At 40.7% G+C, this 26,900-nt stretch overlaps 2 protein-coding genes across 10 annotated transcripts in view; both read left to right on the forward strand.

Annotated features, from left to right (window-relative positions):
* Positions 1 to 5,635, forward strand: part of PCMTD1 (protein-L-isoaspartate (D-aspartate) O-methyltransferase domain containing 1) — an 87,153-nt gene extending 81,518 nt beyond the window's left edge. For all 9 annotated transcript variants that reach the window (XM_038388904.2, XM_038388911.2, XM_038388906.2 and 6 more), the window contains one exon: positions 2,925 to 5,635. In XM_038388904.2, coding sequence (XP_038244832.1) covers positions 2,925 to 3,295 — 371 coding nt within the window. In that variant the 3' untranslated portion in view covers positions 3,296 to 5,635. The remainder of the gene's footprint in view (positions 1 to 2,924) is intronic.
* A 16,464-nt stretch (positions 5,636 to 22,099) lies between these two features.
* The window catches only part of PXDNL (peroxidasin like), a 297,645-nt gene continuing 292,844 nt past the window's right edge, over positions 22,100 to 26,900 (forward strand). Inside the window, exon 1 of the mRNA XM_038393301.2 lies at positions 22,100 to 22,294. Coding sequence (XP_038249229.1) covers positions 22,134 to 22,294 — 161 coding nt within the window. The 5' untranslated portion in view covers positions 22,100 to 22,133. The remainder of the gene's footprint in view (positions 22,295 to 26,900) is intronic.

Consider the following 26,900-nt stretch of genomic DNA (forward strand, 5'->3'; position numbering starts at 1 on the left):
GTTTGGAAGGGACCTCAGGAGGTCATCTTGTCCAACCCCCTGCTCAAAGCAGGACCAATCCCCAACTAAATCATCCCAGCCAGCGCTTTGTCAAGCCTGACCTTAAAAACCTCTGTCTTTGAGAGGAGTTTATAATCTACATTTAGTATAGCAAAAAGGGGTCTGTAGACACTGTAAAACGTGGAGGCTTCCCCTCCTGTATTAATGCAGTTGGAGCTAAGAATTTTTTTGGCATGGAATCATGAGGGATAATGTATTTATCTCACTAAAACACGCCTGTATGTAAAGCTTTACTTTACCATTCTTAAGAGATAATTGAAATAAATGATTTCTGATGTGATTGAAGGAACTTTAAGTCCTCAAGACCTTACGAATATTTTAATTTCCTTTAGGAAATCTAAGGGAGTGTTTATCATCTGTGTACGCAGTAGTAGAAATAATAAAATGTCAAATTTTATGTGAATTTGAGATTAGAGGATTTTGATTTTAGGTGTTGTTTCATCCTCTTAGTTTTATGGAGAAGGAAGGCTGAGGCTCATTGGCTCATATGCTTCTCTTGGGACCTTTACTTTCAGACTTCTATTTCAGCGTTTTATCAAATAGTTTGTTCATTTCTCCTGTGATTTATGAAGGGCTCTTTAAACTTTCAGTCCCATCTGTGGTAGGAATGTCTACTAGTTCATCTTCTTTACCCTCCAAATCTTGTACAGTTTGTTTACAAATCTATGACTGAAGCATGGCCTGAGACCAGGGCTCAGTAAGCTTGTGATTTAACAAATGTATCTTTAAGAGGTTTTAATTGGTTTTGTTCTTTTAAATCAACATGTTGGGGTTTTTTTCAGATTTGCCATTGAAATTTCCAGAAACTTGATTAAAATCCTTGTTGCCAGTACTAGAATCAATGTTTTAGAGGCAGAACATTATAAATATTACTCTTCTCTATTCCATTTTTTAGCACACAATTGAAGCCTCCATATGCATCTGTAAATATCGGAGGAAGAAGCTTTGTCTGAAATGTATTTGACTGCTAGATTTTTTTAAAATACAGTATTGGGAGCTGTCATAAATATACAGCTATGGGTAGCATAAAATCCCTCCTATACCTGTAAAGGGTTAAGAAGCTCAAACAACCTGGTTGGCATCTGAGTAAAAGGACCAATGAGGGAAGAAAATCCTTTCAAATCTGTGGGGGAAGGTTGTGGTGCTTTTTTGGGGGGAGGAGGATTTGTGTGCTCTCTTTGTTGTTCTCTCTGGGACAGAGAGAGATCAGGGCAGAAAAGAAAACAAAAACACCTGTCCTAAAACCCTATCTGAAATAAGCATCTAGATTACAAAAATTGTAAGTAAAGCAAGGAAATGCATTAGATTCTTTTGTTTTATCTTGTGAATTTTCCCTATGCCAAGGGGGAGGTTTATTCCTGGTTTTGTAACTTTGAAGTTTTGCCTAGAGGGGAATCCTCTGTGTTTTTAAATCTTATTACCCTGTACAATTACCTTCCATCCTGATTTTACAGAGGTCCTTCTTTTACCTTTTTCTTTATAATAAAAGTTCTGTTTTTAAGAACCTGATTGGTTTTTAGTGTCCTAAAAACCCAAGGGTCTGGTCTGTGCTCACCTTGTTTACCTATTTGGTTGGTATGTTATTCTCAAGCCTCTCCAGGAAAGGGGGTGAAGGGACTTGGGGGGATATTTTAGGGAAACAGGAACTCCAAGTGGTCCTCTTCCTAAATCTTTGTCTAGCTCACTTGGTGGTGGCAGCATACCGTCCAAGGACAAGAAAGAAATTGTGCCTTGGGGAAGTTTTTAACCAAAGCTGGTAGAAATAAGATTGAGTGCTTCATGCAGGTCCCCACATCTGTACCCCGAAGTTCAGAGTGAGGAGGGAACCCTGACAGGAGCATATATAAAAATTTTTTAAACAACTTTGCCTCTTCCCCATATCATTTTTCCATACTCGAAACTGGTCTATTTCTGTTGTATTGTCCCAGACATTAATGAAGAACGACAAGGACATAAGGGATATGGTTTAACTCAGCTCCAACTTTATTTAACTCAGTCTCGAACTATCCAGCAATAACTTGTCTATTAACTTGTCAATAACTATAATGAGGATCATACTTTCTTTCATAAAGCGTTCTGCCCGCAGGGGGGAAGGGGCTGCCATCAGGATTCTCTTCCCCATACTACCCCAAGCTGGTCCCAGAGCTATCACTGGGACCTCACTTCCCTCCCCTTGTACAAGGATTGAGGGAAAAGGGGTTGTCTGATACAGGGAGAAGACATCAGGAGCTCCTTCCCATAACTCCATTTCCAGTTCTGGTTCATCAGGGAAACGGGCACACTACCAAATGGTACCTGCACTGAGCACCTGTCAAATTGGGACAACATGAACTTTACCTCCTAACTCGCCCTACTAGGCCACTGGGGAGCTGTGGGAAAAGTGGGGGAAAAAACACCTATCCAAAATTCCTTCCCTGCCCTAAAAAAGGCAACTAGTGCAATGCAGACAGCAGATCAGAAACCTGGTCCTACTCTAATCCCAGGAGTGGGAGCCGTTGCTCTGCGCATGTAGTGGCATCCCAGCCAGGGAGGGAAGAGCTTATATTTTCTCCCTGTGGGTGTGTGCGATCCAGTGAACTTCTGCTTGGATAGTCTGAAGAGTACATGAGCTGAGATGCACCCTTCTCCCAGGTACACTCCACCCTTCAAAAATCAAAAGTAAGGTCAGCTCACACAAGGTTACTGATCTGCTGCGTGGTTTGTCAAAGGTTGCCATACTTAGCCTTTTATATTTCCATATCATAGTAAGTCTTCAAATTGCTGTTCAGTATCATACTTTATTTTTCTGTAGCAGTTTCTTACTTTTAGAAAATAACAATTTCACTGATTGATATGGCATGCATAATTTTTCTTTTTCCTCTTAGCCCAATGTGCTGTTAGGAATCTACAGGACTTAGCTCGGATCTACATTAGACGCACTCTTAGAAATTTCATAAATGATGAGATGCAAGCCAAGGGTATCCCTCAGAAGCCCCCACCAAAACGAAAACGCAGGAGGTGCCGTAGACGTAGGATTAACACCTATGTGTTTGTAGGCAATCAGCTCATTCCTCAGCCTCTAGACAGTGAGGAGGATGAAAGGATGGAAGAAGACAACAAAGATGATGATGATAAAGACCACAATGAAGCCTTGAAGCCAGAGGAACCTCCTCGAAATTTATTGCGAGAAAAAATTATGAGTCTACCGCTACCCGAATCTTTAAAAGCATACTTGACATACTACAGAGAAAAGTAACTCATTTTAAGTAGAAACAAAAATGCCTACTGATAGCTCCTTTATTCTTGAAAATGTAGCATTTATTAAGAAATAGATGGACAAATATCATTAGTCTTTCAACAAGACTGAAGTACAGTGATAAATTGTAACTTCTCTGTCTTAACTTTGCTACGAAGACTTGTATTCGGTAGTAGAGAATCCCTTTTTTTTAAATTTATTTTTCTTTAAATTTTGAGAAATACAGTTTTAACTCTGGTAGAAAGATATTCCAAAACAGTATGCAGCACTAATCAAGACTTGGCATGGTAAATCTTTTTTTGATCTTTAACAAATTTGTATTGATGGAAGGGTAAGTGAAATTTTATATGTGCTAAATAGCTGTTGAACAAATGCATTCTGACTTGAATAACAGTTGTCTGCATGAGGTTTTAAACATGCACACAGATATTTCTCATGTAATATTGAAATTGTACCCTTTTAAAAACATTTATTTTACCGTGACTTTGTTGCTGTCATTATTACTGTTGATATAAATGTGTTCCAAGAAATACATAAGTGCAATAACTGTATACAGACATTAAATGAGCTGGCTTTAATGAAATACAAAAATGCAAGTTCCGAAATGTCAGGTGTCCCTGCTACTTTTGCATTTATATCTTTTGCCAAAAGATCTTGAGAAAAGTGACCACTTCTCTCGGAGCCTTAAGGGAACATCATGTTGACTATAAAGCAAAAAAGATGCTTACTACAACCCTATTTGTTTAACTTCATACTACATTTTCAGTATTTATAAATAGACTTTTCTCATTCTCAAGGGTTTTAAGACAACTTATTTAGTTTCTTTCTAAAATTCACAGTATAGACACAATATTTGGTAAAAAAAAAGACTGTAATTTTAGAATTAAATGATTTATATTTACTACTTTAATAGAATAGAATATGAATAAAGTTTTGCTTGTATTGCTTACTTGGATAGCTGTAATAGTAGAATTTGTTCAGCAGATGCACTTTAGTAAGTGGATTTTGTATTTCATCTAAATATTTCTCTGAGAAGGCAGGGTTGTGCTGGCCCTACATTTGTTTCTGAACAGAGCTATTTTTAACTCAAAAATATTCACAATCTTTTATATCTATCTGTTGGAAATTGAGAGTAGCAGTTTAAACTTTGGGACCCACAGAGTGCTCATTTGAATATTTCCCCTCCACCTCTTCCCTCTCATTTGGTGAAGTTGCTTGCAGTTTTCTTCTTGGCTTGATGGAGAGCTTTGTGCATTTTTGCCCACTTAATATTTTGAGTGTATTGTAGCATAGCCATGAGGAAGAATACAGTTTAAGAACTAGGCATGATATTCAGTAAAAGCCACTTTTATTGGAAACATCTGTCTGTTGGACCTAATGGAAAACATTCCTCTTAGAGAAAATTTCTGTGCAATATATTCACTGTTGTGGTAATATTCATTATTAAATCCATCGACCATTTAACCATAAGATAAAATCATGACAATTGCAGTTGTTGTTTTCATAGCCAGACATTACACATCTAGTGTAATAATCCCATTTTCCAATAGTCACTTAAAAATTAAACATTGTTTCAGACTTTAACAGTGAGATAATATTTAGTCCTGCTACAGATTGGACACTGATTTTTGATTGTGCATTTCATGCTTCATTTACCATTTTAAAAAGTATGTCTTAGTAATATTGAAAAGGCAACTTGATGAAAGGCCTATTGTACCAACATGTGGAGTTTTTTTCCCACAGCATATTCACAGCATGAATAAATAAAATTTAAAAAACACTGCCTTTATTTCCTGACCTTATTTTCACAGGTCAGAGATAGTTTAGATGTTTTCCAATAAAATTATACTAATGGAGTAATTGCAATGGGTTAGCTATTGGAACCATTGAATATAATATTTAAATATCTTGTTTTTAGATGGAATTAAAATTTAAATAATCTGAAATTCAAGATGTTATACTTTCCAGGTACCCTGGGAATTTTTTCTTCTCCCCTTTTCATAATCAGCATCCATATGTTCAAGAGTTTGAAGTTATTAAATATAATTTACATATTTTCTTTGAGAACTTTATACAGGATGCTTTTGAAGAATGACTTTCTGCATTGTTTTTCACTCTTGTATACTTGGTAAAATAGACAATGGATGATTTGTCATGATTATTCAATATGTAACTTTTTGAGAGTCACTGAAAGTTTCTTTTGTGTTTATATGTAGATTTATTTTACACTGTTGAATTTACATTTACATTAAATAAAAAAGTAGAAATGCAAAATGAATCAATTGTCTTTGACATAAGTTGATAATGGGACATTATTGCAATAAAAACTTTTTTTTGGTGGCTTGTGGTTACTCAAACTTGCTTTTTCATGGAAATGCTTTCATTTGTGTTTGGTTTTCATTTTCAGTCTGTTCCTATTCAGACCTCTGGTAGCTTTTTAATTAGAAAACAATGATATGATTGAAATGAAAAACTACTACAATGGGGAAGAAATGATGATGCATCCTTTCACCAGTTTTGGAATTAGAAGTACTACATAAGACTAGATTTGTTAAGAACCCCCTACCCCTGGGTGGCCCCTCTGGTATAGGACGCATGGATTCTCAGCTTTATCTGGTGAGGGGATACAAAATTCCTTTGCTACCCTTCCCTTCCCAAATAAAAATTGCTCCTTTCAGGACTACATTGAAGTCCAACTGTGTATTTGGAAAACAGTTTGCAGGGAGTCGGTACCTCTTCGGAAAGACTGTCATTGAGTTTGTGGAAAAAGGGCATTTATTTATAATATCCAAAAGAGGGGGTTTCATGCTCATTTTAAATCGGATTTCAAACAGTAAACTAACTAAATCTGCTCTATCTGGAAGCAGTCATGTCTCTTGAAAGGAACACAAGTAGATATAGACTCTGGATTCTTGCAGATTCTCATCAAGAATCGAAGGGTACAAAAACTTCCTGTCAGAGTGGTTAAGCACTGGAATAAATTGCCTAGGGAGGTTGTGGAATCTCCATCACTGTGGATTTTTAAGAGCAGGTTGGAAAAACACCTGTCAGGCTAAGGTAATACTTAGTCCTGCCTTGAGTGCAGGGAACCGAACTAAATGACCTCTTGAGGTCCCTTCCAGTTCTATGATTCTATCTCCGATGTGTGTCATATTCGTAATTGGGAAACAGCACTAGTTGATAGTATCTGTGTTCAGAAAATGCTTTGGAGCAGTAAATGAATAAGTACAGTGAGGGACAGGTGCATTCACAATTAGAGTTAGTTTTCATTTAAAAGAATACTGATTTTTTTTGTTTTTTATTATTCAGCTGGAAACCAAACATTTTCAGTTTAAAACAGTTTTTGAGGAGGTGGAGGTTGAGTGCGGGAAAACATTTTTTTCAAAAACAATTTTTTGCAAAACATTTGGGTTTTAGTAAAACACCATTTTTCAATGAAAAACCTGTTTTGAACATTTCTACTGGTCCTATTCACAATCTGAATAGCTAGCCTATCGTGTTGGAATGAACCAAGAACCAGACTCTTCTATCGTTAGTATAAAAAATTCACTATGTTTGAAGTTAAACTTGACAACGTTTCTGGTTCTTTCCTTGAGGAACCTTGTCCGAGACTTCCTAAACACTGCCTTTCATGTTCCAAGACAGTCTGAGACGTGGGATTTGGCAGGAATAACTTGTCAGAGCCAGCAAGTTCTGGTATGGGCCGTGCTGTGAGTGCTATTAAGGAAGGGCAGCTTGGTGCTCAAAAGTTGGTAGTTCCTCTAGCATCTGTCCAGGAACATTAACCCCTTAGGTCTTTGTGAACTACATACGTACAGGTTATAGGTGATTCTAGTGTCTCCATGGCCTAGCTTGCAGATGATTTCTAAATTTCCTCCACTCATATCGTGGATGCTATGCATGTGTTGTTTCTCTGGCTGCATTGCCCTCACCTAATGGGGATTTCCACTCAAAGTAACTATTCACTCCAAGAACAGCTGCACACAGGTTTTGTAAACATTAGGGCAATCCTGACCTCCAGAGAGATGAGATCCCACTAGATAGTCCTGATCCCAGATCTGCAGAAGAACTCAGTATGGCTCAAAAGCTTGTCTCACCAACAGAAGTTGGCCCAATAAAAGATATTACCTCACCCACCTTGTCTCATATTAATGTTCTGGGACTGACACGACTATGCCTACACTGTAGAGTAGTGATCCAGACAGATTCTGACTAAACTGTTTTAAATAAATAAATGGGAAGGATTTGGATCGGGGAAAGGAGCAGGATTATGCTCCCTTTGTTAAGACCTGCAGGCATAGAACTAGGCAGCAGCCTACAACCATTCCACTTTACAAGTATGAAAAGGGAAACAATGCAGTGCAGATACGTTCAGTCAAATAGTCATAGTCTCATGCTTGTGCTTGCTAAACGAGGGAGTGGTGGCTCAGATCCATCTCCAGTAGAGGATTCTAGAGAAATCTATTTAAGTGTGCGCTGAAAAAGCCACTGCTCTTCCACCCACCTCATTAAGAAAATGACTACTTTGTGGAAGAACACCTTTTTGAAAGAGTGGAGAGGAAAACTCAGCTATGTTTTTGCTCTAATACCTCTGGTAAAAAAAAGAAGCATCTAACCAAAGTCAGTTGAGACAAAGATATGATCATCTTTAACTTGCTGAAAAATACAGTTCTCAACTTTGTTGATGGTTAGCAGTGACTATAACAGTCTGGCCATAGGCGATCACTCAAAACCAGGGCCTCTTTCTATGTTCCAGCCCAGGATCCTTCTCTGTGTATGGAAGAGGGTAAATATAGAGGTAGTGTTTCTGAGCACATGTTTCAAATCCATCCAAGTCTACAAGGAGGGCTTAACTTTAAGGGGGGAAAGTGCGCAGTTTCAAGTATGGGGAGGGGAGGAGGATAATGAGAGAACTGCTTATCTACCCCTTTTGACAGACTAAGTCTGGTGCCTAAACGCATTTTAGGCATGTAGTCAGGCTGATTTTGTTTTTCAAATATGCTTAGCAGCTATATTTTCAATGAGACTTGGTTTCCAATACTTAAAAATCTGTCCATGTGTACATGAAATTCCTAAATTCATATTTAGGCACTTAATTCAGGCAGGTAGGCAACTTGGAGCTTATTTCCCAAGTGTTCATTTACCACCTCTTTTGGCCTACCATGAATACAAAAAAGATGAGGTTCTTTACTATGTGTGAAGTTGATGAAAGTTGTCTTTGAGGTATTCTATGAATGAACTCACATCCCTCGTGTGAAAAGTCCCCCCCCCCCAGTGTAATGATTTAAGCTTGCAGCCTTCAATTTTTTGTGACTGACTGATCTACCTTATGTTATATCCTGCAAGGATAAGATAGAGTGAACACATGCTACATTCCTATCAATGGCATTTACAGAATTCCACTTTAATGAGACAATAATTATGCTGACAACATTTCCCTCACATCAGTGTGCCCACAGCAGTGAGCCCTTTCTCTTTAAACATACATGAAAAGGTCAGTAGGCTGTTTACTGGAGCAAACTAAAGCCCTTAAAGTCTACCTAGCTTTTATTCTTCTGATAACAATATGTTATCATGAGGAACCCATAAATGGCTGGCTGGCTGCATCCCTCACTTCTACAGCCTACCAGACCTGCATCTTAAAGGTCACAGCAAGATTCATTCAATTCAGGCCATATCAGCTTTGTTCAGATTTTCTAAAATCAGGGGATTTGAAAAGCAGCCACATTGTCTTCTCCGGATGCATTTACAAGCATTTTTGCTTAGATTCATCATCTAGAAGTGGAAACCAACATCAGCTTTTACGTAACCTATTCTACAGCTTGGGGGTGCCGGATTCCCTTTGTCTTCTTAGTTTTCCTGTGTGTCTGAGATGCCTCTTTAAGTTGTCCACCTCTGGTAATTTTGTGGCAGGTATCTTTACTCTCTTCTTCATTATTAAGATGGTATCTTAGCATGGTCTCTCTAATTCAAAATGTTTCTTTTTTCCCCTTAAGGCAAATTAGCCTTGTTTTTCTCTGCCCTCAGTCTGTCGTCTTTATTTTCTTTGAGAGAAAGCCCTTGAATTTGTAGGCCAAGATTTTTAAACAAATTCATATTTAGTCCCCTAAATAAGTGGCTTGATATTCAGCATGGTTGCGAACCCAGCAGCTCTTCTCATCAAGGGCAGCTGCTTGTGAGCTCACTCCCTCTGAAAATCAGGCCACTTATTTAGGGGACTAAATATGAATTTAGGAGCCAAATTGTAGGCCTGCATCTTTGAAAATCTCAGCCCTTGGCTTTTGTCTCTAAACTGGAAGCATGCATCCCAGCACAGGTAGGCAGACGTGCTCAAGCTCTGTTAAAAATAACTGTAGCCAGATGGTAGCACAGGGCTGGCTCAGTCTACCCTGAACTCAGGTGACTATCCTGAGCTGGTACCTGTGCTACCCCCGGCTATACTGCTATTTTACCCACAATCCCTGGCTTTAGTGAGCTAACTTGAGCAGAGCTAGTGTGTGTCTACCCGCACTGGGCTGCACACTTCCAGCCACAGTGTAGACATACCTTAAGAGTCTGAACCCACTAAGTGGTGTCTCTGAAGAAAAAATTCTAACCTATAATTCTCACTCACTAAAACACTTAGAGTTAAGTCAGGCCTGTAAGGCCTGCTACTGGTACCAAGTAACCCAGTATAACCTGCTGGGTGCTCTGCAGCTAAAACAGGGAGCCCGCCACTCACTGAGTGGTGGGAGTTATGCCACATACCCATTTGAATAAAAACCAATATCCACTAAGGAGTAACTCCAACACTCCAATTTTTCTGCATAGATATTTGTGCTGAAGCTTCAGAGATGAAGAGGTTGACCAGCAAACTTGCGTGTTGGAATGTGAGAATACTAGGCACTGGTATATCAAACAATCTAGAGGAGTTCAATGATCCTAGAAAGACCACCATTACTGACGAAGATCTGGAAAATTTTTCATCTATACAGCCACTCTCTCTGGAACCAGACCAGCATGCTAGCGACCTGAGATGCATTATGCTGTCTTCCGGCATGTAAAAAGCAAATAAGACAATCACAAATGTAGAATCATTTTGCAGTCAAAAACTCAGTACCTATGATCAAATGGTCTGTTGCAACATCAGAACATATATATTATCAAGAAGATCTTCAACAGGTGGCTTTGCCGACATCTGTACATAGGCCCCCACACTTTCCTCCATCTCTGAAGAGGACTTTTTTATCATCTGCTCAACAGTGTCATCAATAAGCTACCACTAGGACAGCGGCTCTATCCACTGGCATACTTCAAAGTTAGAGCCAGCTCAAATCACAAGATGTGGCTTCTATACATTTGCCACCTTGAAGTAGGAAAAATGAATGACAGTGGGTAAAAACTACTAGTGCTCTGCATCCACTGAGGACTGTGCATTACCAACACCTACTTCCAAGGCAGTCACCGTTGTTATGTCGTGTGGATCTGGACACTGGCATTTAATAGTCACCCACAGAAAATACCTATAGGATGGTTTCCATACTCACAGTTTTCACAATGCAGACTGTGATACAGACCATGGACTTGCATGCTGAAAAATAAGGCATTCATTATGGAAATTTCATCATCCCCAACAAAACCATTGTCCAGTCATTAACACCAACAACACAAAAGACCAAGTGTCTCCAATTCACTATGAATTTCGGAAGCTATGTCATCAATTGCATGGAACACACGCTGAATAAATATCCATATAGCTGCAACCTTACCTTTGGTAAAAAGACTGTACAATGAGCTCAAGACTGGTTTGTGGCACACTCTGAAGAAATACTCCAGTTAATGATGCGAAATGAACACCATATTTCCATCACAATACAAACCCCCCTCCTGAACAAGAAGTTCTGGTTCCAACATTGCAAAGCTCTGTTTTCCCATTTACGTAAATGAGTAATTTTTTTGTCCTCAGGCAAGTAAAATCAGGCATCTTAACTGAAAAGGCTTTACCATAAAATTTGTTCTCGCAAACATCTATGACCACTTTGCAAGGCTGGTTTGTGCCTGTTTGTTTTATTTTTGTTCCACCTTAAATTTATCTGTACTGAACTGCAGAAGCCATTAGTCTGCACTATCCAAGGCATTTTGACTTTTGATCGCTTGTCTTTGTGCTGCTTGCATTTCGCCCCCACCTTGTAGTTTTGGATCAGCAGCAGATTCCAGCAGCTTATTGCCAGTGCTTTCTTCCCGGTTATCAGAGAGAACAAAACCAGGTCTGACAATGATCTTCGTAGTAACAAAGTGCTTCATCTTCCTTCTTTTATATCCAGGCTGCGTTTGTAGTTCATCTCCAAATCACACTTTCTAACCTTACAGATGTGCTCATTATAATGTAGCACATGAAAAACAATTTCATTTGTTTAAAGAATAACACATTATACCGAAAGAGGGCAGTATTGCCACACAGGAAAGATCAAAGCTAAAACTGCTGACACACAACTGCATAGAAAAGACAGTAGAATTAATAAAGCCAGCTCATGTGAATGTTGAAAACTACACAGCAAAAGCACTATTACCGGACCATCAGGTATTAAGTAAGCAAAAACATACCTTGTTCCCTTTCCCTTTGGCTGTAATGTAAAGCAGTGGTTCCCAATCTTGTTCCGCCGTTTGTGCAGGGAAAGCTCCTAGCGGGCCGGGCCGGTTTGTTTACCTGCCGCGTCCACAGGTTCGGCCGATTGCGGCTCCCAGTGGCTGTGGTTCACTGATCCAGGACAATGGGAGCTGCTGGAAGTGGTGCAGGCCGAGGGACCTATTGGCCGCAGCTTCCAGCAGCTCCCATTGGCCTGGAGCAGCGAACTGCAGCCACTAGGAGCTGCGATCGGCTGAACCTGCGGACACGACAGGTAAATAAACCAGCCCGGCCTGGCAGGGGCTTTCCCTGCTCAAGTGGCAGAACAAGTTTGGGAACCACTGGTGTAGAGTCTTTAAAGGGGAAAAAAAGGCCCTCATGTCTGACAGTCTCTTAGATGGTAATAACTGACCTATTTGAAAGAGAAAAAGTTAGTTGAGATGGGCTGGAGCTGTTGTTATTGCTGTTGTTCTTAACGTCCAATCCTTGAGTTATATCAGTCGGCCTTTTCTTTTGACTAATCCGGCCATTCAGTCTCACTTTTCCCCATGAACATGTGTTGTTATAGGTTATTGTGACATTTTATGAACTTTCACTCACTTTGCACACTTGAGCTCACAATTAGGGTACATTTGCATGCCCAATTATTAAGACATGCAGCACAGAGGGAGAATTTAATCAATCTTTACCCTCTCCTGATCCTGGTCTGCTTCTGGGGCCGGAAAAGGCCCCGGCATAATGTAGAGAGCCCTCAGGGGTTAAGTTACCACAGTCTCCCTGGGCTGCCCAATGGACCTCAGTACTACCTGGAATGTCTACAGTGCTGCATCCTCTAACCACTTCCTTCCTAAGACAGCGTTTCTAAGGGGGTCCTCAGAAGGCAGCCTTATAACTGTCTTCTTCAGTGCCTGTGTCAGGGGAATCCTCCCCAGCCAGAACAATGTCTGCAGGAATTGATCAGAGATAAAACTATGAACACCAGTCTTAAAGTTGCTAAATTTTCATGCAAATTCCTAAAATAAAAATTAAATGAATCAGACATGGAAATATCGCTTCAACTTTATATATCTTAGCAGACTATTCAGTGTCATTATTTCACAAATGGGTCTCATGCAGTGTAGAAATGCTGAAAAAGATAATTAAGCATCCATTTTTAAAAAAAGTTCTATCTTTGCTACTGTGTAGCATCTACTGCAGTAGTATCTAATATGGTGCATCCAATATCTGAGATGGATATGGTTGAGAAGATCATTACTGAAGGCATGGAGGTTGTATCACAGGAACACAATGTATGATCTGGAGAATAAAATTAGAAAGTACTTCCACATGTTGCTGAAAACTTACAGTTTATAATTAAAGAAATAGTTTTTTGGGTTTTTTTGTAATCTTCTATCAAATATTTAGAGGATTGGGGGTGAACACAGCTTATTTAGTTATCAAACAAACTCCTTTAATATTTTACTTAATATATTTTGCTATTGCATTACATAACTTAGCTTCATTAAACTTGCAGATGCTTCCCCAATGCTTTATGATGGTAAGCTACTAGATTGCACATGTGGTTATTAAATTGTTCTTTATTGTTTCTATAGTAGTAGCTCCTGGAAGTCTTTGCCACGGGCCAGGACTCCATTGTTCTAGGAGCTATACAATCTCAGAACCAAAAGACAGTTGCTGCCTGCAAAGAGCTTTACAAGCTGTCCCACAGCTCTTTTTACAAGAGTACAGTTGTTAACCAGCCAGCATCCTGAACCAATTCTTATCTGAGTAATTGTCTTTGACTTAAAAAAAAAATTCCCCTGAAGTTTCAATATTCTTTATTTGTCCAAAACTTTTCTGTAATGTTACTGTGCTGTTAAGTTGTTTCCACAGTCCCTATCTGGTTAGTGAACTAACCGAGCCCTTTGTATATCTACAGTTATCAAAGTGCTATATTAGGACAATATAGAGGATTTTAAAAGAGCATCCTAATTCTGGCATATTGATGGGGTCAGCACCCAATGAAAGGATAAAAAATTCCAAGGAGGAGATTTTTCAGAGGCAGCAAGGGTAGATGAGGTGCCCAGCTAATTGAAAGTTAATGCTTTTGAAAATCTCCCATTGAAGCCAGCTGGAATTTCCCATCAACCAAGGGCATTAACCAGATTGACTTTTTAGGGAGGAAGTTCTCCTCTAGGATTGTGGCTATCTGAATAACCATGAGCCTTTGGGGAAGGGTCTTTTATTCCACTTGTTGCTAAATGCAGCATTCATAATCACATCTCTAAGGAAAGCGAGTGAATTGCAATATCCTCATCCCAAATATTTGCTAAAAGTGATGTCTGAATGGACCAGACCATTTATCACCCATGTTCTTCTTCGTCTCACCCAGGAGAAGTCAAGATCCATACTCTAGATGTCAAAAGCATTTCCTCATGGAGGATGTTAGACTTTTTTAAGGCTTTGGGGATCAATGTAAAGGGAATGCTATTTCCGTTCATGGATGACCTAAGTGGATTAGGCAGTGCATTGAGACATAGCCAGGGTGACAACACCTGAGGGTCTTAGGATTCACTCTAGCTCCTACAGGATGCAGAGGTGGTTGTGGCATTCTTCTTGATTGATATAGTCACTGAAAAATGGCGGTGAAGTAGCTCACTTAGTTTAAATGTAGCTATTAATATCTACTTTGTGACATGATTTAATGTATATTTAACAGAGTTGGATCTATAACTGGAAATAGTAGCCAAATCCTTTCTTACTAGCTTGGGCCTCAAATAACTTTTTGGACTGAGGACCTATTATGGGTGGCTTATGAAAAACATGGTGATCATTATTTAACGCTTAAAGAACAGTGAATTGGTGTACAAATCTATTCTAGAATGTGGCCAAAGAACTATAGATTATCTGTGGGACTTGAAAAGAAAGTTTTTAGCATTGTAGGAGAGAGTATATCTAAACATTTCACTGGTAAAATACTCCTGGAAATAACTAGATCTCTGCATGAAAAATGTTCCAGTGAAGCTGAACTTCAAATGTCTGTCCAATACATTGTTCTTAAAAATTTATGAAATGAGTTAGTACTAAATCCTCAAGTATTTTACTTGGTAGACCACAAGACAAAAGTATGCTACAAATAGTTCTCAGGCAAACAAAAGAGCGCAACTGTTGGATTTTCTATTACTGAATTAAAAAAAATATGTTAATACAACATTAAGGATGAGGTTATAATGGCACAAAAGGCAGGAAACTCAGAGTTTAGGTTGCCTGTGTAATCTTAAATTTGTTGCCCTGTTTTATGCATCACATGATCGTGGATGTAGCCCATAGGGCTAACTTGCCTTTATTATATTCCTCAGTAATGCAAGGAACCTACAGGCCTGTATCCTGTAAAGACATTAGTTTCAGCATAAGGCTTGAGACCTGTGAACTTTGGCACTGATAACCATCCTAATGGAAAACCGAAAGTATTGGGGAGCTGAAAATAGAGTGGTTAAGAGACATATCTGACCACAGGACATGAATCCAACCACAAGAGGGCCATGGCAACAAATTGACATATATGAAAATAAGTTGGGATCAATAATATACTAATCTATAGGCGAAAGGGAGGAAATAAAAATAAGAACAAGGCAAGAAACCCCTACTGAATATGAATCAGACATAGTGGTGTCAACGTAACATATTATAAAAGTGGCATCCCAGCCTATGGTCATTATGAGAGTGAGATCTAGCCCTGGGGAGGTGCCTGAATGATGGCCACTGGTGATGAGGGGGAAGGTGATGGTGATGAGGAAGATGATGACTAACATTTTAGGATGTTCTGTAAGGGATGGTGTGAGTATACGGATGTTCAGATGTACATTCTGTAGTCTCTCTATCTACCTTACTGATTTGGGGTGTTTGTGACTGTGCTAAATGTATTAATGAACTATTTGTAAATATAGAAGAGTTCCTGTAGTGGGTGTTTTGCAGCTGTGCACATCAGGGTTCCCAACTATATAAAATTTTTATTTTAGGACAAGAACCTCTCAACCCTCAAAATAATAACTGGGAATTCATAAGTAATCAATATAATTAAAACATAATCTATAGATCAGGCTACACACACAACACTGAACAATGCAAGATACCACTCAAAGTACTCATCAGTGTTTCCATACTTATCAAGAAAAAATGGACACACAAATTTAACACATTAATTTAGCAGTCATAATCAGCAATGTTTATTATCAAATTGCTTATTGACAAATCTGGGGCCATTCCCTTCATCACTGTGGTTCCAGCCTCAGTTTAAACACACACTGGGATTTCTTAAAAATCAGTTCCAAAGTTAGCATCTGCTAAAAGGGAGATGTTGTTATATGAACTTTTAAATGATGCTGACTGGAGAGCACTTTCTAAGAAGCCATTTGAACAATGTCCCCAGCCCAGTACTGCATCACTGAATTTCTTTAAGGAACAGCAATAGCACTTTTATCTGATCAAATATTTTAACACTGGAATAACTCATACCAATTTACGCTCAGAATCATTGAGCCAATACGGTTGAAAGGCATCAAACTTCATGATTTGGTGATTAGCAGTAGAAAGCAATCGGGGTAAAATGTTCAAAAGTGCCTAGGTGTCTTAGGGACTTCTGTCCCCTTGATTTTTAGTGAATCCTTGGCTCCTAAATGCCTAAGTAACTTTTGAAAATGGGACTTAGGCTTCTAAGACACTTAGACCCAGAACCTCAGAAGTATTTAGGTACCTAACTCCCATTTTAAAGTCAATGGGAGTTTTGCCATTGACTTCAGTGAATCCAGGATTTCACCTACAGGCTATAGTCCTATCTCTGGGGATAAGACAAAAGACATTAAGACAAAAGAACAGGAGAAGGGGTTGGGAAAGGGATACAATACACAAATAAAGTGAACAGTGTGAAGGCAGGTACATGTCATGTTAGCTTTATGCTCTCTTTCTAAAAAGGATTTGCATCTGTTTTGTTTAAGCTATATTACAAAAATGTCACCTTAGAGTTTCGTTGTTTGGTTCGCGGGTGTGACATGGAGGTTATGTGGGAGAGAGGAAGGGTATGAGCAGAGCGGGTAAAGCGAAAAGGACATGGAAAAGGAGGAAGGTAGAAAGAAGACAGGGGAGGGAGTGACACATGATGGGCATGGAGAGTGAGGTTAGGTTGCTGAATAGTTTCCAGTGGTAGGAGAGGGTGCGATGAAGTGGGATCAACAGACAATAACAAATGAGAAAATAAGAAAAAAAAATACTATTGCTTTTCACCAATGGGTGAGGGGAGAAGAAACCGCTGGTCCTGCTACCTCTGAAGGGGAAAAGGTGAATTGGAACAGTGTCCCTAACCTACCCTCTGCACCCCAGGCTGCTTTGGTGAGGGAGCCCTCAGGATCTGAAGATTTCCATAGTCCTAGGCAGGTCCCTCTGGGACTGCTGGATGACCATAATGACAGAGAGGCTGGAAATACACATCTTTGCTTGACACCTGACCTAATTTGACCAAAAGTGTATAATCATAATGAATTCCAGATCTGTCTGGCTTCTCTGGGCATCTATATATTTCCTGACGTTCCCAGAACTCCCCTCTGTTAGCACTATCAAAGGCCCTTGTTAAATAAATAAAAGCCATGTTTAGTGCATGATCTTTTTCACATGCTTTTTCCTGATATTGGCTGTGATACCCTTTTGTGTTGTAATACCACATGAATTTTCAGGCACCAAAACAACCGACACATGGTTGGGCTCTGACTGTGAAGCATTCACACCATCACTTTGGCAGCAACAGAGCAAAGTGAGCACCCTCCCCCCTCGGTAATTTCCACATTCACCTGGCATCCTTTATAGGTTTGTTTGGGGGTTTTTTTTGGCCTGGTCTTTGTTCTCCAAATGGATACAAATAAGTTTGGACAGAGCTCCCTGGCGAATAATATTTCTTTGCAAAGCAACATTATTTCCCCTCCATTATCTCTTCTCATTGCCTCCAGAAGTGCTCTGCCTTGATTGATCCAAGGAGAAGTTCACAGAGTTGGGTAAATTTAATATATGCATATTCTGAATGGATTATTTGGTCAGTACAGTGGAACCTCAGAGTTATGAACTCTTTGGGAATGAAGGTTGTTTGTAACTGAAATGTTCATAACTCCGGACCAAATGTTATGGCTGTTCTTTCAAAAGTTTATAACTGAACATTGACTGAATACAGCTTTGAAACTTTACTATGCAGAAGAAAAATGCTGCTTTCCCTTTATTTAGTAGTTTCTGTTTAACACAGTACTGTACTATATTTCCTTTTTTTTTTTTTTTGATCTCTGCAGCTGCCTGATTGCGTACTTCTGGTTCCAAATGAGGTGTGTGGTTGACTGCTAAGTTCCTAACTCTGGAGTTTGTAACTCTGAGGTACTACTGTATTATTATTATTTATTTATCTCTACTGTGGTAGTGCCTAGGAGCCCCGAGCCATTGTCCTGAACCCCATTGTGCTAGGTGCTGTACAATACAGAACACTATAACAGTATCTTTCACAAAGAGCTTGCAATCTAAGTGAATGAATATGTATGAATTGTTTGTAATTCTGTGACTTCTGTTTAGGAATCCAAGGTATTGAGACTATCGTGATTATGGTGAAGCATCACAAAAACAGTCATTTTCTTCAAAAGCTGAACAAGGAGTGTTATTAGGACAAGGAAAACAATATTAATCCTAATGCTGTCCCATCCTTCCCTCTGTTAATAGACCCATAGCAATAGATTTGTGAGAGACTATCCATAAAAATAATTTAAAAAATATAGAGAATTCTGAGGGAAAAGGGACGTCATGATAGAAATGCTGTAATTTCAGCATTTACAGTTCAATGATGTTCATTCTTTAGCTGCGTGTAACTAGCTCCTGTTACATTAGTGAAGATAGCAGTCACATTAATAAAGCCAAGATGAAGGTTGATGCACATGTTCTAAATGAGCATGAACAAGGCACAATAGATTGGTGTATTGCTATTTCATTGGGATATGCCTCAGTTGCATTGTATTTGGCTGCATGCTTCCAGTAATCTGAGCAGTGTGCCAATCACCAAGGAATAAATGCCCTAATGAGACTTGTTGCTTTTACAATATGTTGAAATAATGGCATAGGGCAGTTGGAGAATCAACAACAGTTTATTTTGAAAAAATGAAGTGTGTCACTCTGCCAGCAACAATAATTCTTAGAGAAAGAGAAAACAAATGATAAATCTTAAGGGGAGGTGTCTCTTTGGAAAGCCAAAAAATAAGAAAACAAGAACTGTGTATGTAACAGAAGCACTGTTAGCTCTTCAGTGCACCCTTTTGTAGTTAAACCCCCCCTCCCACAGGCCATGTCAACATTGCTACACAAAACTGTGGTAGCCGTAGCCATTTCAAATATTTAAAGGCCAGAAGGGACCCTTAGATAATCTATTCTGACTCTCTTTGTATCACAGGCCATTAAATTTGAGCCCAGTAATGTGTTTGGCTAAAGTATACCTTCAGAAGGGCATCCGGCCTTGATCTGAAGACATCAAGAGATGGAGAACCCACCGCTTTCCTTGGTAGTTTGTTCCAATGGTTAAGCACACTCACTGTTAAAAAAGTGATGCCTTATTTCTAATTTGAAACTGTCCAGCTCTGATTTCCAGCCTTTGGTTCTTGCCTTTTCTTCACTAGATTAAGCAGCCATTTAGTATTTTCAAGTATTACTTTTGAGCATGGCTCTGATTTATCACACTTCAGTGCATCCACCCCAATGAAGTACTTGGAGGGGCCTTTTAGAGTCAGTTGGGGACAGGTTTGAGTCTGACAGGGCTCCAAAGGGAATAAATAAATAATTATAATAAATAATAAATAATTAATACATTCTATAGCCTGTTTCATCCACTGATCTTAAAGCACTTTACAAAGCTGGGTAAGTATCAGTACCCCCAATTATGGATGATGAAGCAGAGATGTTAAGTGTCTTTCCTAAGGTGACACAGCAAGTCAATGACAGAAGCTGGAATATTCCTTGTAGTCCAGTGCCCCAACCACTGGACCACCTGTCCTGTTATACAAGGGCTCTGTGGATGGAGGAAGAATAATCTAAAATGTCCCACTGAAAGGAAGGACATGAGGCATTTCTGGTCATTTCAGTTCACACCTGAAGCTCTTTGGAGGCAGGGTTGACACATTTGGTGATTAACCATATTAAATGATTCATGCTTCCAGCCAAATGAGCATGGATGTACACCCCTTAATTATGGACAGAAGAAGGTCATCCATCAGAGCAACAAGTGCTGCCTCGGTGCCGTGACTTGGTCTGAACCCTGGCTGAGATGTATTAATAACAGATTTTTGCTAGCTTCTCAGTTTGTTTCTTTAAAAGAGAGAGACTGGATACAGAACAAGTTTTCTCTGTTACGGGAACCACACAATAGGGTTGAGCAGATGGGCAGAGTTATTATTAATTTACCATTTTATCTTCTGATTGGCTTAGTGCTGACTGTGCAATGGGACTGCACAGAACCAAGAGGATGTAAAGGCCCTTAAAGGAGCTGATAGTCTGTAGCCTTAGTCCTGCATTTGGACCAGGGGCTAGGGTCTGATTGCATAATGAAAGCCTATGGAGTTTCACCTTGCACAGTCTACAAAGGGCACTGGAGCAGTGGGATCATGGGAATAGGTGTCATTGGCCCCAAGCCTGTATTGCAATCCGCGTGGGTGGACTGCTGTCCTCATGTGGAACCCTATGGCAGTTTGCATACATGCATCACAGTGGTGGCTACATCTATCCATCTTGTGAACAATCCTGAAAACTATTTCGGTGCCTACCTTCCATTGGCTTCAATAGGAGTTAGGCACCGGACTACCTTTGAGGATCTGGAGCCAAGCCCCTGTTTCTGCAACTGCATCCAAGTAGGTGGCTTTCTGTGCCTGTAGAAAGCCGCAATGTGGCCCAGTGGCACTCGTTTAGGATTCAGAAAATGTGGGTTCTGTTTTCTGGCTCTTTCACTTGCCTGCTGGGTGATTTTGGGTCAGACACTTCACCTTTGTGTGACTCAGTTTCCCTGTCTGTAAAAGGGGTGTAGTTCTTTTGAGATCTGCTGATGAAAGCAGTGTATAAGGACTAAGTATTATTATGGAGTTCTGTGCAGGTGCAAGGGATCCACTGGTGCTGATCCTGTGGCCAAACCAGGGCCTAGGAGTGAAGCTGCCAGTCACATCTTGCTCCCTTCCCCAAGGAGGAACTAGGAAAGTGCACAGCCACTTTCTCCCAAAGACGAGAGGAGGAATGAACTATCCAGCCAGAGAGGGAGGGAAATGTTGCTCAGTGGTCATCCTTCTCCCCACACGACAAAGGTAGGTAGAGCTGTGACTTGTTGGGAGGCTACTGGGGGCAACACGTTTGTTGGGAAGCATGGTCTGTCTTCCCCAGCACCCTCTGCAAAGGGACGACTGCTTTCTTTCCTCTCAGCTTATGGGATCAGTGTTATCTCCATGGGTTTAGAGAGTGGAATGCATTTACCAAGACTCCCTTTGCATTAAGTAAAGTGGCTTGACATGGCCAAAATGTATACTGGCCTGTTCATCTGTTTGTTTGTTTTTTTTTCTAAAAAGTCTGGTTTGCATTACTTTTTAAGGCTAGAGAAGCATTTTCCATTGCAGTGGCTCTCTCTCTGCCCGGGCCCCACCCCTCTAAGAGCCTGTGTTCCTGTCTGCCTGCAGAGACCCCGGGACCTACTCTTGCAAAACAGAGATTGACGCTGCAGCCCCTTGGGGAACCTGCCTTTTTACCTGGCCCATAAAGTCCTGTGCCGAGCAAGGGTGCTGCCTAGGGGTAGCTAAGATTGACAGGAAACGTGCAGTCCCGGGCAGTTCAGCTGGTTAGCATGTCAGTGGGAGGGGGCTTGCCTGGCTTAAGTAATTCCAGGAAAGTGCACTCATTCATTAAAAGGATCCCCTGACACTGCTGTGGAAAACAACCTCTCCGCTCGCTGAGCTGTGAGGCATCGCTCTTCCCCCAGCTGACACTAATTCACCCAGTCAGTATCTGGCTCTGAAGTCTGCCTGCCCCCCCCCGCCAGCTTTTAAAAGCCCGGCTGCATAGGCGGCGCCCCCTGGTGGTGCCCGGCGCGCGCTGCCGCCTGTAATGTGATCCCAGCCATTGCCGATTGGCCCCGCGACGGCCTTTGGAAAGCTCCTGACTGCGGCGGCCGCGGGAGCTGCCCAGACGCTCCGGGGCTGCGGCTGGGGCGAGATGGAGCCCAAACTTCTCTCCTTAGCTGTCCTGCTCCTGGCCGGGCGGTGCGGCGCGTCCCTGCCCTGCCCCAGTCGATGCCTTTGCTTTAAAACCACCATCCGCTGCATGCACTTGATGCTGGATCACATCCCCAGGGTGCCTCGGCAGACATCGGTCCTGTAAGTACCACGCTGCCTCCCTCCCTCCCTCCCTCCCGCTCCTGGTCAACTTCGTGCCTCTCAGGCCAGGCGCTTCAACTCCCTCCGCCCCAGCTTGGCTCTTGCAAGAGGAGAGCGTGACCCAGGGCCTGGAGCAGGGGCAGCGGGGAGAAATTCCAGGGGGGTTCCTTAGAGACCTACTGGGCGGGGGGTGACTGGCCCCCGGGTCCCTGAAAGGTGGGGCAGATTCCACAGGAGTCTTGTAGCAGAGTGACTAGGTGGGGGTTGAGTGACCCTGGGCACAGTGGCATACCCCAAGGGGAAGAAGAAAAGGAGGACTTGTGGCACCTTAGAGACTAACAAATTTATTAGAGCATGAGCTTTTGTGAGCTACAGCTCACTTCATCGGAAGGTGAGCGCTGGCATATCTCAGGGGGGTATTCCTGGAAGGGGCTAGGTACATTTGGGCAGTGAGTGCTCACTGTGGCCCTCAGTTGGTAATGAAAGAGGTGCCGGGGCTCAAGCAATTTGTTTACTTTCATAACTGACCTGGCAAGCCCAGGGGTGCCAGGGCTATGAACTGCTAAGCCTGAAGATGCTGGGCTCAGCCCTTGGCACAAATGAAGCACTGGGCATTGGCATATCCCAGGGGGAGTTTCTAGAGCCGCAGATCAGAGGAGCTCCGGGTGGTGGTGGGGGACTCGTATTTCAAGGGGAGATATGTGTGAGGTATCCAAGTGGGAATGGCTGGCACATCGTAAGGGGAGTCTTTAGTGATGATGTTTGGGGAGGGGTGGGTTTGAGTGATCTCAGGGGATAACTTATTCCAGAAGCACCCCTGGTATATAGGGCTGGGATGAAAGATCCCCGGGGGAATAGGAGAAATCAGGCTGGACATGTACTTGAGGTAGTGGGCAGTGGATACATTTCAGTGGCTGACCTGGGTGAGTGAGGGTGATTGTTAATTGTAGAGGTTTACCACTGGGAAGGATTGGAGGTTTGAGGTGATTATATGGCTGGAGGAGTTTAGATTGGAGGTAAATTATTTGAAGGATGAGAGGAAAAAAGGAAAAGTGTTTGTACTTGTGTGGAAACTATTTAATTTGTGAAAATATTGATGCTGAGAACTGCAGCAGCTTCAACAAGCTCTTTCCACTGTCAGAAGTAAAGGTAAAGATAAAAGAAAGTAATTAAGGTTGTGTTGACATGACAGGAAATGACCAAATGCATTGGAACAGATGGAGGAGCTTTGACTATTTTATTGGCTAGGGCCAGGTTGCTGGACTGTTTTTGCTCCCTGGTTATCTCTCTGGAGATAGGACTGCAAAGTAGCTGCTGATGTTCTCTTGTAAGGTTGGGCTTTGTTTAGTTCCTCCCTGTGTCAAGGCCAGGATACCCTTTTGACTAGTCATGAAATAGGACTGGAAGGTCACTGCTTTCCAACCAAATTAACACAGTAATGGTTTTTCAGTTTGATTGCCCTTACTGTCATTCGTTAATGTTCCCATATCCAATTTTTGCTCTCCTTATGTTTGGAAATGTTTGTATTGTTGGAGTGGAAAATGATCAAGTAACAGACTAATAGTTACAGCAGCATGATGTTATCAAGGTGGCTGTTATTTCAGAGTGTGTATTTGCAAGAGATTACATTTTTAAGCCTAAACCTCTCTGTGAACTGTTTTAAACCAGAACTAGCTTATGACTTTAACTGATTACAGTTGCCATGGATAAACATGATCTGCTACCACGATAGTTTTTGCGCAGGAAACATGAGGATCTGTTTTCAGATGCTATTATTTTCCCTTTAGAAAACACCTGCTAGCCTATCAAGACCTTACTCGTCATTGCTATTGAAACTGTTACAACAATAACAACAAAAAGCTGACTACAGCCTTGTCAGAAACAGAGAAATTAAGAACCAAGTGGCAGTTGTAATAAATGGTTGAAAAGATTAAGGCTGAAAATTACAAGGAATGAACAAACTTTGGTTTGATTTTGATTTTGTAAAAACTGGATTAATCTCCTTGAATGCTGTGTGTTACTGGAATTTGCTAAAGATTCAGGTTTACAGCTGTGACACTATGATTTGCTCTCTTAAAGTCTCTTCACTGTGGATTAAATCAATAGAAAATTCATCTCTGCTCACTTATTTGCTTTTCCTAAAGAAGGAAAGAGCAATGCCCAACTGTGACACCTACCCACACCTAACTGATGCCAGCTCTGATTAGAAATTGTCTTCTGCAGTAATCCTTTGAGATTTAAATATCTACTGAAGCAACATTATCAGTGGGCAATATAATATTTTAAATTATTTGTACTGCTGGAGGCACCAATCTAGCATAAATGGACAGTAAAAAAGACGGTCCCTGCCCCAAAGAGATCATAGTCTAAGGCCCCAATCTTCAGTGTCCTTAGCCTCCTTAGTGTGGTATGACTTCTGTGCAGAAGACAGTGAGACTCTGCCTGGGTACAAGGAACTGCCTGCATGGAGAAGCTTGCAGGATCAGAGCCACTCTGCAGGTGCTACTGAGTGAGGATGAGATAACAGTGAACAATTTATTAGACATGTGATAGAGGATGCTGAAGAAATATGTTGTGAAGTATACTTTGTAAAGCTTCCCCTTCTACACTGAGATGGTTTACAATTCTGGTGATGGAGAGAAGGCCCAATCAGTACTAGGTAGAGTTCAAGACCATAAAGGACCATTAGCTCATCTAGTCTGACATCTCGTATATCACAGGCCATAACACTTTATCCAGTTACTCCTGTACTGAGCTCAAGAATTTTTGTTTGACTAAAGCATTTCTTCCTGATAGGCATCCAGTCTTCCCGTGAAGACGTCAAGAGATGGCAAATTCACCACTTCCTTTGTAACTTGGTCCAATGGTTAGTCATTCTCGCTGTTAAGTAGCTTTTAAAAGAGGACATTTGGTCCTATCTAGTGATTATTCTACAGGGCCTGTTATAAAGGAATAATTATTGTTTTGCACAAGAAGAACTACATAGAGGGATGTGGAGACAATTCTCTGAGTAGGCCTAGAAATTCAGATAAAGCTGTCAGGAGTTGACATATTTATTTTAAAGCCATTTAAACCAATTAAGTGATATCAAAGGATTACAACATAGTATGAACAATATCTCGAACTCCCTTGATATGCCACATTTAGATAGTGAGAAGTATTCTCAGAAGGAATGGGCAGGTCATCTGAAAAGAGACAAAAATGATACAGGAGCTTTGCTGAATAACATAATTGCTTAGTTAGTTAAAGGGGGGCGGGGAGATCCCCAATATTGGGAGGAACATATGTCAACAGAACTCACTTGGGATAGATTGCATGCACATTTAATTGGCAATCTTTTTCTTTATTATTTTAATCTATAACCATATGCTGTCAAAGCATACCAAGCGACTACTATTGAAACACAGGCTAGTATTGCTAATATGTATGCATACCAACACTTATTCAAAATCTTGGTTGATACGAGCCAGCATCTGCAATATCAGTGAAGTTATGAATGCATGAAATGCCATTAAACCCCCTTAGGAAACATGAATTCCATTATAAGCTGAAAGCTGTGGAAAATAGTTTCTTTACTGCTAGTTTTTTAAATGGATCAGGCCATTGGGAAATATAAAGGCTGTAGACAAAAGATCTGGTAATGACCAGATTTTTATGTAGATTGATTGCTCATGAAAAATCTGACATCACTTGGCTTAGTTAAACTGAGGGCTCTTTGTCCTAAAGTTCTTGGCATATGTATACATTGTACAATTCTGTGATAAGTTTCATGGTCTTGGATATAAAATGTGAATGTTCATAGAAAAAGTTGAGGAGATAGGTGCAGTTGGTAAGGTAATTTGAACATAGACATTTAACATGGCTTTCTCAGGCGAAGCTTTTTAAGACTATTTGAGGGTTTTTTGTTACTTCACGTTTCCCTTACCTTATTAGTAGATTCATGTCACTCACTTGGACTAAGTCAATCTTATGTATTAATTGACAATTTTTGCTTTGTGTGGAAATTGCCAGCTTGCTCTTGCACCTCCTGAAGAGGGTGAGTGAACCATAAAAAGAATAGCGATCAGTCCAAAAAGAAACTCTTCCAGCTCAGAAGAATAACTTCTGCTTCCTCAAGAATAAAATAGGATTATATGTTTCATGTTTGCCAGTTCTCATTCCAGCTGTTAATATATTTGGTTCCATTGGATGAAAAAAAGATTTCCCCTTAATATGTCTGGTGTTCAAATGCATCTCTGTGTTTCATGCCTGTATGCTTTCCACCTGACACGGCTAAAGATGTTATCTAGTTGGGTCTTTTTTAGTTACTTGAACTGGAAAATGACAGGTTTCAGAGTAGCAGCCATGTTAGTCTGTATTCGCAAAAAGAAAAGGAGTACTTGTGGCACCTTAGAGACTAACAAATTTATTTGAGCATAAGCTTTCGTGAGCTACAGCTTACTTCATCGGATGCATTCAGTGGAAATGCTAAGCTCCCAGGAATAGGAGATGTCATGCAGGATTCCTGTTCCTCAGTAAACATACTTGATTGCAGAGCCTGTTTCTGTACAAACTTATGGGTTTTGCTACATAGATACACTGCTCCTGTCTTAGGGTTCTGATGGCT

The sequence above is a fragment of the Dermochelys coriacea genome, chromosome 2, assembly GCF_009764565.3.
Source record: "Dermochelys coriacea isolate rDerCor1 chromosome 2, rDerCor1.pri.v4, whole genome shotgun sequence".
NCBI lineage: Eukaryota > Metazoa > Chordata > Testudines > Dermochelyidae > Dermochelys > Dermochelys coriacea.